The sequence below is a fragment of the Vulpes lagopus genome, chromosome 5, assembly GCF_018345385.1.
Source record: "Vulpes lagopus strain Blue_001 chromosome 5, ASM1834538v1, whole genome shotgun sequence".
Taxonomy (NCBI): domain Eukaryota; kingdom Metazoa; phylum Chordata; class Mammalia; order Carnivora; family Canidae; genus Vulpes; species Vulpes lagopus.
In genome coordinates, this window is record NC_054828.1 from 46,743,494 (window position 1) to 46,758,282 (window position 14,789).

The window sequence follows — 14,789 nt, forward strand, 5'->3', positions numbered from 1 at the left end:
CAAGTATGGACTACTATGGTTTATAAGATACATGCTCTTGTAATAGCCTGTATGTGTAACTAGATCCCTCAAGGGACACATTTGATTACAAGAATCTCACTAAAACAAAGGGAGATCTTTTGTTTTTCAATAGCATTTATAGTTTATTGACAAGCTTCCTAGTCTAGATGCAGTCCAATAAGCTAGGGTCATTTTTACAATAAATAATGTTGCCTGGTAACAAACTTGACCATTCACGTTGATCTAATGCAGTATATTTCCATGGGAATGTTGCTAGAAGGTAAACTTGAGGTCATCTTATAAAAGGCTTAGGTCTTTTAGTTAACCCTTTCTCTCTGGAAATACTTGTTATCTTTACAATCCTATTTTCTAATCCATGGATATGGTATGTTTCTCATTCTTTAAGACTCTTTTATTTTCTCTCAGTAAAGCTTGGTAGTTTTTAAATAACACTCTTGTGCATTATTTGTAGATTTATTCCTTAGTACTTGTTATTTATGCTACCATAATGGTCTTAAAAATTTAAATTTCTAACTGCTTTTTGTAGGAATGCAGTTGGTTTTGTACACCATTGTTTTTTTGTATCCAGCAATTTCCTTAAATTCTATATTCATTCTAATAAATTACTTGTAGATTCTTTTGATTTTCTGTGTACTTAATTATATTATTTGCAAATACTGTCAGTTATATAATTTTGATTCCTTTCTAATAGTTACAACCTTTTATCTTTTTCTGGCCTTGCTAAACTAGCTAACACCTGCAATACAATGTGGAGTAAAAAGGGTGATAGATTCCCAGTCTCAAAGGGAAAACTTAAAATATTTCACCATTAAATTATTTGCTGAAGACTTTATGAGTTAAGGAATCTTGTTACTACTACTTTGCTAAGACTATTTTATAAATATAAATGGACATTACATTTTACTAGATGTTTCTCTGTATCTAATTAGATGATTATATCTACATATTTTCCCCTATAATCTGTTAATTTGGCAAGTTGCCTCAATATATTTCCTAATTTATTTGTTAAGTCAAATGTGCATTCCTTGGGTAAGTGTCCAGTTTGTTTAATTTATAAATTGCTAGGTTCAGTATGCTAATAATTTTATTAGCACTTTTGCCTCTATATTCATGACAGATTTTTTTCACCTGTAATTTCACTTTTTACTATTGAGTTTGGTATCAGAGTTTGCAAGGATCATGAAATGAGTTGTGAAATAAACTAATTTTTCCTATTCCCCAGAAGGCTTTGTATAATATTGGAGATACTTATTCCTTGAATGTTTGGTAGAACTTATCAATAAGGTCAATTGAAATTTTGTTTATAGGAAGGTTTTTTTGTTTTTGTTTTTTACTAATTTCAGAGGTAGAATTTAGTGATTCATCAGTTGCATATAACACCCAGTGCTCATTATATCAAGTGCCCTCCTATAATTACCCTATAGGAAGGTTTTTAATTACAGATTTAATTTCTTTTATAGTTGTAGAACTATCCAGGGTTTTTGTTTTCTTCTAGCCATACTTTTCTAGGAATTCATTTTCCTCTTTTTCTCTTGATCAGTCGTATCAGAGTTTTAATTGATTTTGTCATTTCAAAGAAGCAACTTTTGGTTCATCCTTTTTATTGTATGCATATTTCCAATTTCACTGGTTTTTATTCCATTTTTATTATTTTATTTTGCATATTGCTATTTGGGAGTCTACCATAAGTGCAGCTCTGGCTCTCCATTCACTCTTCCAGAGCCACCATTATAAAAGCAGTCCTGAGAACTTTGCTCCCTCTCTAGTTTTCTAGTCTCTTCACAGCCTAGGCTTAAGGATAGTTGTTTGGTATATCTTAGAAAGTTTCCTAAACATTTTGTTCAGCTTTTTAAAAATATATATTTATTTATTCATGAGAGACACAAAGAGAGAGGCAGAGACATAGGCAGAGAAAGAAGCAGGCTCCATGCAGAGAGCCTGATGCAGGACTCAGTCCTGGGACTCCAGGATCACACCCCTGGGCAAGGGCAGATGCTCAACCACTGAGCCACCCAGGCGTCCCTTTGTTCAGCTTTTTAAAAACTGTGTTCAGATGGTAGTCCTTTAATGTAAGTTTCTCCTAATATTATTTTAACTACAGCATAATCTTTCTGATTGTCTGAGAAGTAAAATAACAAAACCCAATTTTTCCATGAGAATAAAATGTAATGATTTAAGTGAAAATACTTTGAAAAATAATAAGCAGTACAAATACAAGTGTTTTAACTTTCACCACTGCTGTTAATTTGGGCTCACCAAATATTAAGATTTATCCACACTTTCCTCAGTTGTTTTCAAAAACTTGTAATAATTGGGGTTGCCTGGGTGGCTTAGTCAGTCGAGCGACTCTTGGTTTCAGTTCAGGTCATGATCTCATGGGTTGTGAGATTGACCTCTGCCTTGGCTCTGGGCTCAGCAGGGAGTCTACTTGATGATTCTCTTCTACTGCCCCTCCCCCTACTTGTGCTCTCCCTCTCTCTCAAATAAATTTCAAAAAAATTGTGATAACTGGGGGAAGGCTCCCAGAATCAGTAGTAGGGAGAACAAACTGTCCTACAATTTTAGCAATGGTAGTATATATTTCACTGCTCTGGACTTACATAGTTCTAGTTCTAGTTCCAACCAATAATCTAAAATCCAAAGAATGGACAAAGGGTTTTAGTAACTAAATGCTTCTAGGGTTTAAATTGTTTGCCTTAATTGCCCTTTTGGAATCAATTTAATATACACAGGACAGCCAGTCATCTTTTTTTTTTTTAAGATTTTTTATTTATTTATTCATGAGAGGCACAGAGAGGGAGAGAGAGAGAGAGACAGAGACACAGGCAGAGGGAGAAGCAGGCAGAGAGCCCAGTGTGGGACTTGATCCCGGGTCTCCAGGATCACGCCCTGGACTGAAGGTGGCGCTAAACCACTGAGCCACCAGGACTGCCCCACAGCCAGTCATCTTAAGTTGACTAAGGCAACTACTAATCTCAAGAAATTCATACTTTCTACTGAGGTCCTAAAACTGCATTATCTTGAAATGTAAATTACATGTTGGTTAAGAGCACAGGCTCTGGAGTGGGAACACCTTGTTATAGATTCTAACTCCTTCACTTTCTAGCTATGTTAACTTCAGTGTCTAGAACTGAAATTTGGAATAATAGCACTTATCTCAAAGGAGTTGTGAGGATTAAATGAGCTAATCCATGTAAAGGTTTTAACATTGCCTGTGGGACATTAAGTGCTCAGAATATACTTTATAGATTAATGAAAGATTAACATCTTTTTGTGGACAGAAAAAACATATTGTAGTAAAAATTCTATGTGAGGGTTAAAGGAATATTGAAAATTCCTGCTGACTGGAGTTGGAAAGATTTCATGTGCAAGATGACAGCTGTACCTAATCTTGAAGGTAGAGTAGAATTGTAGCAGTTTGTACTTGGGACTGAAGATACTCCAAAGTGAGGTGACTATCTATATGATCAAAGATGGGAAGTGGGGCAGCTGGGGCTCAGAAGGAAAGCATAGTGATTCTAGAGAATGGTGAATCATCCTAGGGAGTAGATACATTTAAAAAGATTTGGGATTCTTTGCTCAAAAGTATCTTGACATCATTTTATATGTTTAAGAGTCATGAGAGGCTTTGACCTGTGCTTTAAGAAGATTGTTGCTATGGCAATGAATCAGATAAAGGAGAATTTGGAAGAAGGGGGACCTCTTAGGAAGATTTTGCAATAGCTAGGCAAAAGAAAATAGATTACAACAATAGGATCAAAATTTCCCATGAATTAACGAATAAAGGATGATAGGGGAAGGAAGAGGTCAAAGCTGATTCTGAGATTTAAAGTCTAGACAATTGGAACAATAGCAGTATCATTTGTAAACATAATGAAAATGAAGCAGGTTGTTAGAAAAGATTATAATTATAGTTTGAACATATTGAGTTTGAATTTTATATGGCAGGAAGGACGGCCAGCTGGAAATGTCAACTTGAGATAGTTTGAACTATAAATGTATATTTGGGAATCATCTGCATGGAAGTGATAGTTGAAATCCTGGGAGTGAATCAGCTCAAAGTGTGGAAAGACAAGACTATTTACAGCAATACCTAGAGGAATATATATGTGCTTATATCAGTGGAAGAAGGGGAAAGAGCAAAGAGAAGGCAGCCATAGTGAGAGGAGTAGAGCAGAAAAAATGGAATTGAGATTTCTTGCAGCTGTTAAAATCTAGGAAATTTTGTAACAAGTTATTTGACTGTGTTTCCTGAAAGCATTCCTATTGCTTTTGATAGCAAGAGTAACCAGATGGCCTTACTATCTTTAATATGTAAAATGCTATGTTAACAGAAACAATACGTTAAAATTACTATACTAAATAATAGAAATGTTAAGTGAAACAATGGTTTCAAGTCCTAGTTCCTCTCTACTGTTAACACTTCAAACTGGCTCTATCATCATGATGGTTGACATCTTCTTGTAGTTCTTGGTTAAGCTGAGATTGGTATAATTTCATTCATACAGTAGTTTGATTGAGAGAGAACTAGAAAGATCACCTACTTAAGCAGATCAGTTAATAAAAATCAGTGAGATTCTGATTGATCATAATTTTAAAAAATCTGATCATAATTAGAATTGCTCTTAGAAATTTCCTCTCTTGGTGCATAAAAAAAGATAACTGTAATATCTGTGCTTTACTTTCCCAGAATGTTAAATAAAGAGGTGTTGGGGTGCCTGAGAGGCTCAGTCAGTTAAGTGTCCTCTGCCTTCAGCTCAGGTCATGATCCTTTGACTCTGGGATAGTCCTGCATCTGGCTTCCTGCTCATCAGGGAGCCTACTTCTCCCTTTCCCTCTGCCTACAGCTCCCCCTGCTTGTGCTTGCTCTCTCTGTCATATAAATAAATAAAATCTTAAAAAAAAAAAAAATGCCTTCTCATACATCTGGTCACTGAAAAAATAAAAGAAAGAACTTTTATTTTTGTTTAAGATTTTTATTTACTCATGAGAGACACACAGAGAGAGGCAGAAACATAGGCAGAGGGAGAGGCAGGCTCCCCACAAGGAGCCCAATGTGGGACTCCATCCCAGGGCCCCGAGATCACACCCTGAAACGAAGGCAGATGCTCAACTACTGAGCCACCCAGGCATCCCAAAAGAAAGAACTTTTAAAGAGTTGTTCCAACATCTGAGAGTTTGGTTCTACCATTAGTGGTCACATTTTGGTGTCTTCCTTTCTTTGGAAAGCACTAAATTAGTCACTCAGAGCTTCTTTTTTCACCAAACCCATAGGAATAGGTACATTGCCAAGAATCCCAAGGGCCCCATTTTGCACATAAAGTATCAAGACTATCTTCTAGTTAAAGCTTTGTTTGCAAAAGTATTTTTCACTAATATTGAAGAAATTCATGGCCTTTGAAGTTTCCAAAAGACTGTCAAATATAGGAATTCAAGTGCTAGTAATGTATTACCTATAGTAATAATAATTGCGATTAACATTTACAGAGTTGTTTCTGTGTGTCATACATGGTGCCAAGTATTTACACACAACAGTATTTATTGAGTGCCTGCTATATGCCAGAATCTGTTCTGAATGCTTGGGATAAGTTAGTAAAACAAACTAAGATCCATATCTTCATAGCCCTTTTATTTAGTGAGAATGGGCAAGGTAATAAGCATTAAGTTTAACCGATAAGCATATTTTGGTAACAACCAAAATATATGGACCATAAGAAGATGATAGGTACTATGGAAAAAACAGAGCAAGGTAAGGTAGTCAGGACTGTGGAGTTGAGGTTGAATGATGAAGGTGAGTTACAATATTAAATAGGGCAGCTAGAATAGGCCTAACAAAAATGGTTGCATTGGAGTTAACCATGAAGATATGTGACAGGAGAGCATCCAGGCAAATGGAGCAATCTGTACAAAAGCTCTAAGGTGGGACCATGTCTTGGGTATCTAAAGAACAGCAAAGAGGTTAATACAGTTCAAAGTGGTCAGGGGAGAGGTGGTAATGAGCAATAATGGGTGGGAGGAGTAGGAGGCAGTCCTCTTACTACAGTGACACTATGAAATCGGTACCATTACAATCTCCATTTTATAGTTGAGGAAGCAGAGACCTAGAGAAGTAAAGTAACCTGCCACATCGGGAGCCAGCTATAGCAAGAAACAAGCATTTACATTCGTTTATATCCTGAAGGGTCTGAAATTATTTAACTGCTTATTTCTTTATGACCTCTGCAAAATATTAGATGAAAGATCAGCTGTTCTGAAGTGGATGATTTATTGTACAATGGTTCTACTTCAGTATTCTTTATCTGCAACCAATATGACCATTTATAGGGCTTGTAATTTTATCAAAGTTTCTTCAATTACAAATGACTTCTTTTGCTTGGCAGTGCAGTAAGCATCCTTGTAAGATATTTTTAATTCAAGGGTTTTATGCTAGGGAAATCCAAAGCTTAGTTTAGTTCTTTTAGCCTTTTCATATTGAACCTTCTTAGAAACAAGGGTATATTCATAATCATAATGTCATGGTATATTTTCCCTATTTCTTAAGCACAGAAAGCCATTATAGATTATAACATGGCGGTAATGACTTTTGTACATTACCTGTGTAAATGCTTCTGATGACTGGAATGAATCAGTGTAATGATAGTTGCAGATTACCTGTGCCATGTACTTATTACTCATACTTGGAATGAATCAGTGCTCTAATAATATAATTTGATAAATAAAAACATTTTTTAAAAAACAATCCTTTAAATAATAGAAAGTCTAAGGAAAAAAATATGTTTGTGCCCAGTGCATTGATCCCCTGCCTCATCCATAGACCATTTTCCACTCTACTTCCAGGTTAAGTGACTACAACAATCTGAAAATCACAGTGGAAAGTCACCATTAGATGAAAAGATATTTAATAGTTTGTTTTTATATATGTCAAATTGATGTGGTTAAAAGATCTATTATTATAAAGTAAATACCCTACTACATTGGGAATTCCATTTTTACCTACTTCTTTATATTAGGTAGATTTGATCCAAATTTATTGAATTTTATGGCCTGTGAATTTTTCAGCATTTATTTTGTATAGGTGATTACTTAAAGAACAGCACGTTGCAAGATTCATGTTTTGTTTATATAACAGTTGGTTAATCTGACAGTTAAAAAAATTTAATAAAAAAATAAGAAATTACATCCTTGGTGTTTCTTAGTAGTTTTTATTACAGGAGCAGTGAATGCATAATCATAATTACGTGGAGTTGATGATTTTAATTGTTTGGCACTAACATGCTTTTGTCAAGTGGGGGCATCATTGGTCTTTCTTAAGTAAGCTGTGTGTCAAGAATGGTTTTGCTTGTTAAACTTAAGTGATATTAGGGGTAAATAATCATTCCCCTTTCACTTTATTTCAGAGGGCTCCAATTTATGTTTATAGCCAGCACTTTTAACTGATAGCAAAATTTTAAATCCAGAAACATTTAGTAGTTTTCTTAATGGTTTTCAGTTGTACCAGCCTCTAATGTTATCATCACAAAATGTGATCATTACTCAATAAAGAAAGTGACATGTTTGTAAGAATAATAAAAGTTTAGGATAAAAATCTTATGTAGTTTTGGGGTTTTTGTTATCATTGTTTTAAGTACATGAACAAGGGGAAAAACAAAGAATATGCTTAAGATTTAACATACACACAACACATACCCCTAATTGACCTACAAAAGTAGCTTTCAGTGATAATTAAAAGATACTTTGAGCAAATCTAAATTGTGTGCTATTGCTACCAATACCTGACTATTGCTAAGAGCTCTAAATCTATTTTGCCATCATTAAATTTATGTAAGAAATATCTGAGTGTGATTATCATTGTGCTTTCTAAAATGCATGATTACTGCATTTAAAAAACTTACTAGGTTTTTTATCTTTCCACTGCTAACAGTTTGTGCTACAGTTAGACTTCATGATACATTATTTTTAATCTAGTCAAAAAGGAACTATATTTGTACATTTTTGTACTGGGGGAAATTTCTTAGGGTGTAAGAGTTACACAAATATTCAGACTTAAGTATTTAAATACTTTAATATAATGTTTCCATCAATATAGCTCTTGGCTTGTTCTTATGTATGAGTTTAAAATCTTGCATATCTACATCCTTGTCAGGCAAATGCCATAGGCTAAAACTGAAGATAATAACTTAAGATTCATGTCTCCTTCTTGGAAGTTACAGTTGTCTTGAATTGACAGTTTTGAAGGACCTAAACTGACATCAAAGAGTTTAAATGATCTAGTGAGGTCAATTAATGTTAATTTTCATCTTCCATTAAATTATTTTAATGTTTTTCTCTTTTCTTTTTTTCTAGCCGAGTCCTATACCGAGTCCTGTTTTGGGGCGAAAGCCAAATGCTAGTCAGTCATTGCTTGTATGGTGCAAAGAAGTTACAAAAAACTACCGGGGAGTGAAAATCACCAATTTTACTACATCGTGGAGAAATGGTTTATCTTTTTGTGCAATATTACATCACTTTAGACCAGATTTGATGTAAGTAGAAATGTTTTCCCTTCCCTATAAATATTTTATAAATAATAGTTTTTAAAAAAACATAATTTCTTTACGTATGTCCTAAAATAGTTGACTTTGTGTTTCTTTATTACCTACACCTTTTGCTTTTTGAGAAAAGATATGTGTGCCAGAAAGAAAAGTTCCCCTTCTTGATGCCTAAAATCAGTCTTTTCTCTTTAAAAAAAGCAAAACAACAAAACACTTTTTCTTCTTAATCTCATAACAGAACTAACTTCAAATTATTATGAAAATTGTGTGGCTGTTAAAATGAGATGAGACAAATAAGCTGGTAGCTCTTTGTACATTGACAACAAGGGATTACCTCATGGTAAATTTGGTTGTCAAGCCTGGTCTCTGGTGCCCTGCCTTAACTTCTCTTTTAGATGGAAAGCTTCAGGCAATGAAACATGTAATCACTGTTTCTGTTATTTATTTATTTATTTCCTTAATTTTCCACACTATTAGTTTTGTTGATTGAATTGCTGTGAAATTGCTAGTTACTCTTTGGTATTATAGAATGTCACATTTTTAGATTCAGTTTGTTTTAAAAACAGCTGTTTTTTTTTTTTTTTAAATCAAATACTGTATGTACCTACTGTGCCATTTTCTCCCTCAGTGACTACAAGTCTCTGAATCCTCAAGATATTAAGGAGAACAACAAAAAGGTAAGAATTGCCCAGGAGAAAAATATGTACTTTCAAATTTGACTCCTCTCTGGCTTTTGTTAATTTGGGGAAACTGAGGTTGTTTTGTAAGGTCATAACTGCAGCTTACAGAAGGTAGTCTGCTTCCTGCAGTTCAAATAGGATGCATGGTTTACTTTGAGTTGTCATAGCCTTTAAAGATCACAAGTGCCAGACTGGCATCCGATTTTAATATGTGTATGGACTTCGTTAACTGTTAAATTTTTGTTGAAGCATACTGCTTTTATTCAAGATTTAGCTTTTAAAAAGTACACCCAACGCTGGTACACCATAAATGATTATGAGTTTAGAAAAATCTGTTGAGAGGGGATAAGGGCAGGAGCCTAATGAGTTATAAAAGAAAAGGATGCATATGTTCCTAGAAGCAAAAAGATATGAACATTGGATTTTTTTTTTTCATTTTCTGGTAAACTGTACAGTTTTTCCACATAATTAATTAGTATACTGAGGTCAGAGCTTCCCAGTGGGGATATTGATCCTTTGGCCTTCAGGGTAGCTGTGTGAGGCTGAGCTTTCAGAAGTGCTTGGGCCAGCTGACTGTGGCCACAGGCTAACTTAACTATTTACCCCAGTGCACAGTACAACATTATAATTATGAATGTGTACTGTGATACGAGAAAAGAGCGAAACACTAAGTCAACATGTAGTGGTTACTCAGTGTGTTTTGTGCTGCATTGAATTCTTCAACTGAGAAGTTAATGAAATATGTTGTTATCTTAGAATAGGAATTCTTAATCTGGGACATATGGATAGAATTCAGGGGGTTCTTGAACATGACAATCGGGTGAGAATGTATTTTATTTTGTTTTATTAATTCTTTAAATGAAATTCAGCATTTCCTTCAGTTATGAATTTAGGCAGCACACCACTTTAGCATTAGCCATGCCTGAGACTTTATCACCTTGAGAATCTTAGATATTTTGATTGCAGTTGTAATAGCTACAAATATCTTTTAAACTCATCACTTCTTCAAAATTACAGTTGTTAATACAGTCACAAAAAGCACATGTATTGCTGTTTCTCAATTACTAATATTTTCATAGTTTTTCATATAATTGGTTTCTTCTTTAATCCTATGTATTTTATAACCATAAAAGCATTATTCTGAGAAGAGGTTCATTACCAAAAGGATTCATGGAACAACGTGATTAATAACCTCTGGTCTGGACTAAAGTTTTCAGTGTACTTTAAATTAGATAATTAAACCACCAGTGTTAAAAAAATCTATAAATATAAAGGGAACCTTGATAGAAGTTCAGCTAGCAGATGGGAATTTAAGTCAATGATTTTTTACTTTTATTGCTCTCTAAATCCAAAAATTTGTATTGTCATTAAAAATGTTTTTTTCTTTACAAATTCATATGCTGGCCTAGAGAAATACATTTTAAAACTGTCATTTTTTTTTTAATTGAAGTATGCCACCAAAAAAGGTAAATCTTAAAATTTTAGTGTATTTTCTTAATAGAAATCACATCTGTGGTGGGCATGTTAAGAGTAAATCATTTTTCATGAATTATTTTTTGTATAATTTTGTAGACTTGTGTCTCTCAAAGTGAAAGCCTGTTTTCATCAATTAAATTATATCTTTAGATATATTTCTATGCCTGCATTTTTTTTTGCATTTGAATAAAATACTAAGTTAATTTAAACACAGATAAAAGCGTTATAAAATAAATCTTTATTATTTTTATAAAATGAAGTTTTGTTTTGTTTTGTTTTAAATATTTATTCATAAGAGACACAGAAAGGCAGAGGGAGAAGCAGACTCCCTGCGGGGAGCCCGATGTGGGACTTGATTCTGGGACCCTGGGATCACGCCTTGAGCCAAAGGCAGACACTCAACCACTAAGCCACCTAGGCATCCCTAAAGTAAAGTTTTTTATTATTTTTTTTTTATTTATTTATTTTTTTTTTTAAAGTAAAGTTTTTTAAAATACTGTTTGAAATTCTGAAAAAGACTTGTTGATTGTACCCAGCTATGTATTTTTAAGAGTACAGAGATTTGCCTAAAGGCGTCACATTTCTTTCCATTACTTTTTCAGGAAATTAATAATGATGATCATACCTTGCGTTTACATATTGCTACATAGAGAATATCCTATTAATATTTTTCTCAATTAGATCTTGTAGGGCAGGTAATCATGTCTTTTTGAAAAGGTTTTAATTTAGATGATCCTATTCATTGTACAATTGAATAAATAATTGTTAATACAGTCTTTCCTTTTCATCACTTTCCAACTTCCTACCTGATATCTACATTGAGTATCAGTTGCTACCTGCGGATTTATTTCCGGCTTCACACAGTTCTTCCTGATAACCCCATCTGCCCTTGATTGAACTTAAAGCAGCACAAGAAACAAAGCCTGTGTCTTAAGTTCCATGCAGATGCATAACATAACTGGCAAGGACTCCTCCTTGCCAATTAAATAATATCTAGGAATGAATAAGACAATTTTCTTTGAAAGACCTCTTCTTTTTCTCCACATACAAACAGCTAAAAAGGTGATTGACCACAGCAGAAGTTAACCTATGGGAAAATTCCTTTATAAAGTCTTGACCTCCCTTGTAAAAAACCCGGTTTGTTTTTAAATGTTTTTTTAGTGCAGTTAGTGTGCATAAAATGAATTGCTATATGAAGCAAAACACAGGAGATTCCCCACGAGGAAGCTAATCATTTTCCCATCTGTAAAAAGGACTGAATAAAAAAGGTATTTACCTGTGACATATGATCTTAACCAGTATGTCAGTGTTTTAGATAATTGGGAAATGTTTAGAATACTGCCTGTGGTGCTTTTCATGATGGTCTGCAATTGATGTCTGTCAATCAGGTTGTCAAGGCACATGAGGAGGAAAATGACTTTAATTTTCCTAAAACATGTAAAATAACAAACAGGCCTAAACATGCACACCAACTGAGCCATTCACTTGAGTAAATATTTTGAGGTACCTATATTATGAAACATAGTGCTGTGAAAATTGAAGAGATTTTAATATTGCAATTTATTTTTCATTTTCTTTCTTACTTATTCCACAACATTTATTAAACTACAGGAAGAATATGAGACAAGGATTAAATTCAAAGGTAGAAATGCACTTTAACATGTAAGTGCAAAAGACTAATTCCTTCTAAATTGTTACATAACTTCCTAACCTTTCTCTTAAGAAAAGCTTTGCATTATGATCCTACATCTAGGTTGTTGTAAAGTCTAGACATTTTATATTCCAAAGTCAGTATACAGCTAGAGGGTCCTTACCTTTCCCAAGAGTATATCTGAACCTTTAACCATATTTTTAATGCTTCCTAGCAACACAGTGCTGTTTTCAAGGGTTAGTTCAGGATGGTAATAATTAATTGTAAATTGAGAAACAGCTTTGATTCTTCAAAACTAGAAAAACCTGATGTGCCACAGGCATTTAAAGGCTAACAAAAATAATACAATGCAGCCTCACATTCTCAACTACGTTGTACTACTCAAAACATTTCATTCTTTCCAAAATGGATGTAGTGAAAATGCAATCACTCCACTCATTATGAAAATCGGTCTTAATTGGGCATTTAAAAAATGTTTGTATATTCCTGGACTTTAATAACACTTATACTTTATACCAGGTAATCTAGGAGTTAGTTCTTTGGGGTTATGTAGCTATATTTTTTCTTCACAATCACTGCAATTATATGAACATGGTAAAAAGAAGTTGATAGGAATGATAAAACTCTAGATTATTTCTTTATACCTTAGTTCCTTATAAAAATTGATTCTAAGATTTCTTTTTGTTTTAATTCTAATTTTTGCTTATTTTCTTTATTGGAAAAGAATATTTCAATTGCTATTAAGAAACTTTTTTTTTTCTTGCACTTACCCCACTTTTAGAAATTTCTCATGTGAAATTTTGTTCTGTTCTTGTGGCAATAATGTCAGTAACATAGTATGCCCTCCAACAACAACAACAAAATCCATTAAAATTTTGCTTTCTTTTAATGGTAACTAAACTTTATTTTTATAACTTTTTAATTAAAGTATAAATGACATATAACATCATATTGTTATAGGTGTACAACATAATGATTCAATATATTGTGAAATGTTCATCACAGTCTGTCTAGATAATATCTATTCTTTTGCTGTTTTTAAAATGTATGGATTGTTTGAATTATTCAATATATCTTTGTTTTTCCTTTCTTTGAAGGCATATGATGGATTTGCCAGCATAGGAATTTCCCGGTTATTGGAACCTTCTGACATGGTCTTACTGGCAATTCCTGACAAACTGACTGTTATGACTTATCTCTATCAAATCAGAGCACATTTCAGTGGCCAAGAACTGAATGTTGTCCAGATAGAGGAGAACAGCAGTAAAAGCACATACAAAGTTGGAAATTATGAAACAGATACAAACAGTTCTGTTGATCAGGAAAAGTTCTATGCAGAGCTTAGTGATCTGAAACGGGAGCCTGAACTACAGCAGCCTACCAGTGGAGCAGTAGACTTCTTATCGCAAGATGACTCTGTATTTGTAAATGATAGTGGGGTTGGAGAGTCAGAAAGTGAACATCAGACTCCTGATGATCATCTTAGTCCAAGCACAGCCTCTCCGTACTGTCGCAGGACTAAAAGTGACACAGAACCCCAAAAGTCCCAGCAGAGCTCTGGAAGGACTTCAGGATCTGATGACCCTGGAATATATTACAATACAGATTCAACCCACGCACATTTGTTAGGCAAGAAGAGACTACTGAAAGCTGAGACTTTAGAATTAAGTGACTTCTATGTTAGTGATAAGAAGAAGGATGTGTCTCCACCCTTTATTTGTGAGGAGACAGAGGAACAAAAGCTTCAGACTCTAGACATTAGTAAAAACCTGGAGAAAGAAAAATTAGAGAATTCCAGACCCTTAGAATGCAGATCAGATCCTGAATCACCTATCAAAATACCAAGTTTATCTCCCACTTCCAAACTTGGATACTCATACAACAGAGATGCAGACCTTACAAAGAAAAAACGAACTTCCCTGAGGCAGACAGAGTCTGATCCAGATACTGACAGAACCACTTTAAATCATGCAGATCATTCCACTAAAACAGTCCAGGTAAGTGAATTAGAATGACGAATACCTATATTCAGTAAATAGTTATTCTGAATATTTTGGAGGTTTTTATATTTTATAGAGCACTTTCAAATGCTACAAATGGTTAAAGGTAAAGTATAATTACCCATTATAGAAAAACCTAAACTATACCTGCACTTCATTTAAAGTTTATGTTATAATATATTAAGCCTACAAATAAATCCAAATTTGAACATTCTAGAATAAAGAATGTCAGTTTTTCAAATCCAAATATTATTTACCTATAAAAACAGAACATTTCACTGTAAGAATAAAGTCAGAGATATTTCACTATTCCATTTAGTAGGAATACTTTCTGAAAATGTGTAGTGCTAAATTATATATTTCCCATTTAGAATATTGTCTTCAAATATTTTAGTTATATTAGTGTTTTCAGTCCCATCATTACTTGTGT

The 14,789-nt window shown here is 33.7% G+C and overlaps 1 protein-coding gene across 9 annotated transcripts in view; it reads left to right on the forward strand.

Moving 5' to 3' along the window:
- Positions 1-14,789, forward strand: part of EHBP1 (EH domain binding protein 1) — a 314,375-nt gene that overhangs the window by 204,709 nt on the left and 94,877 nt on the right. For all 9 annotated transcript variants that reach the window (XM_041754578.1, XM_041754579.1, XM_041754577.1 and 6 more), the window contains 3 exons: positions 8,365-8,543; positions 9,181-9,229; positions 13,457-14,356. In XM_041754578.1, the coding sequence (XP_041610512.1) occupies positions 8,365-8,543; positions 9,181-9,229; positions 13,457-14,356 (1,128 nt within the window). The remainder of the gene's footprint in view (positions 1-8,364; positions 8,544-9,180; positions 9,230-13,456; positions 14,357-14,789) is intronic.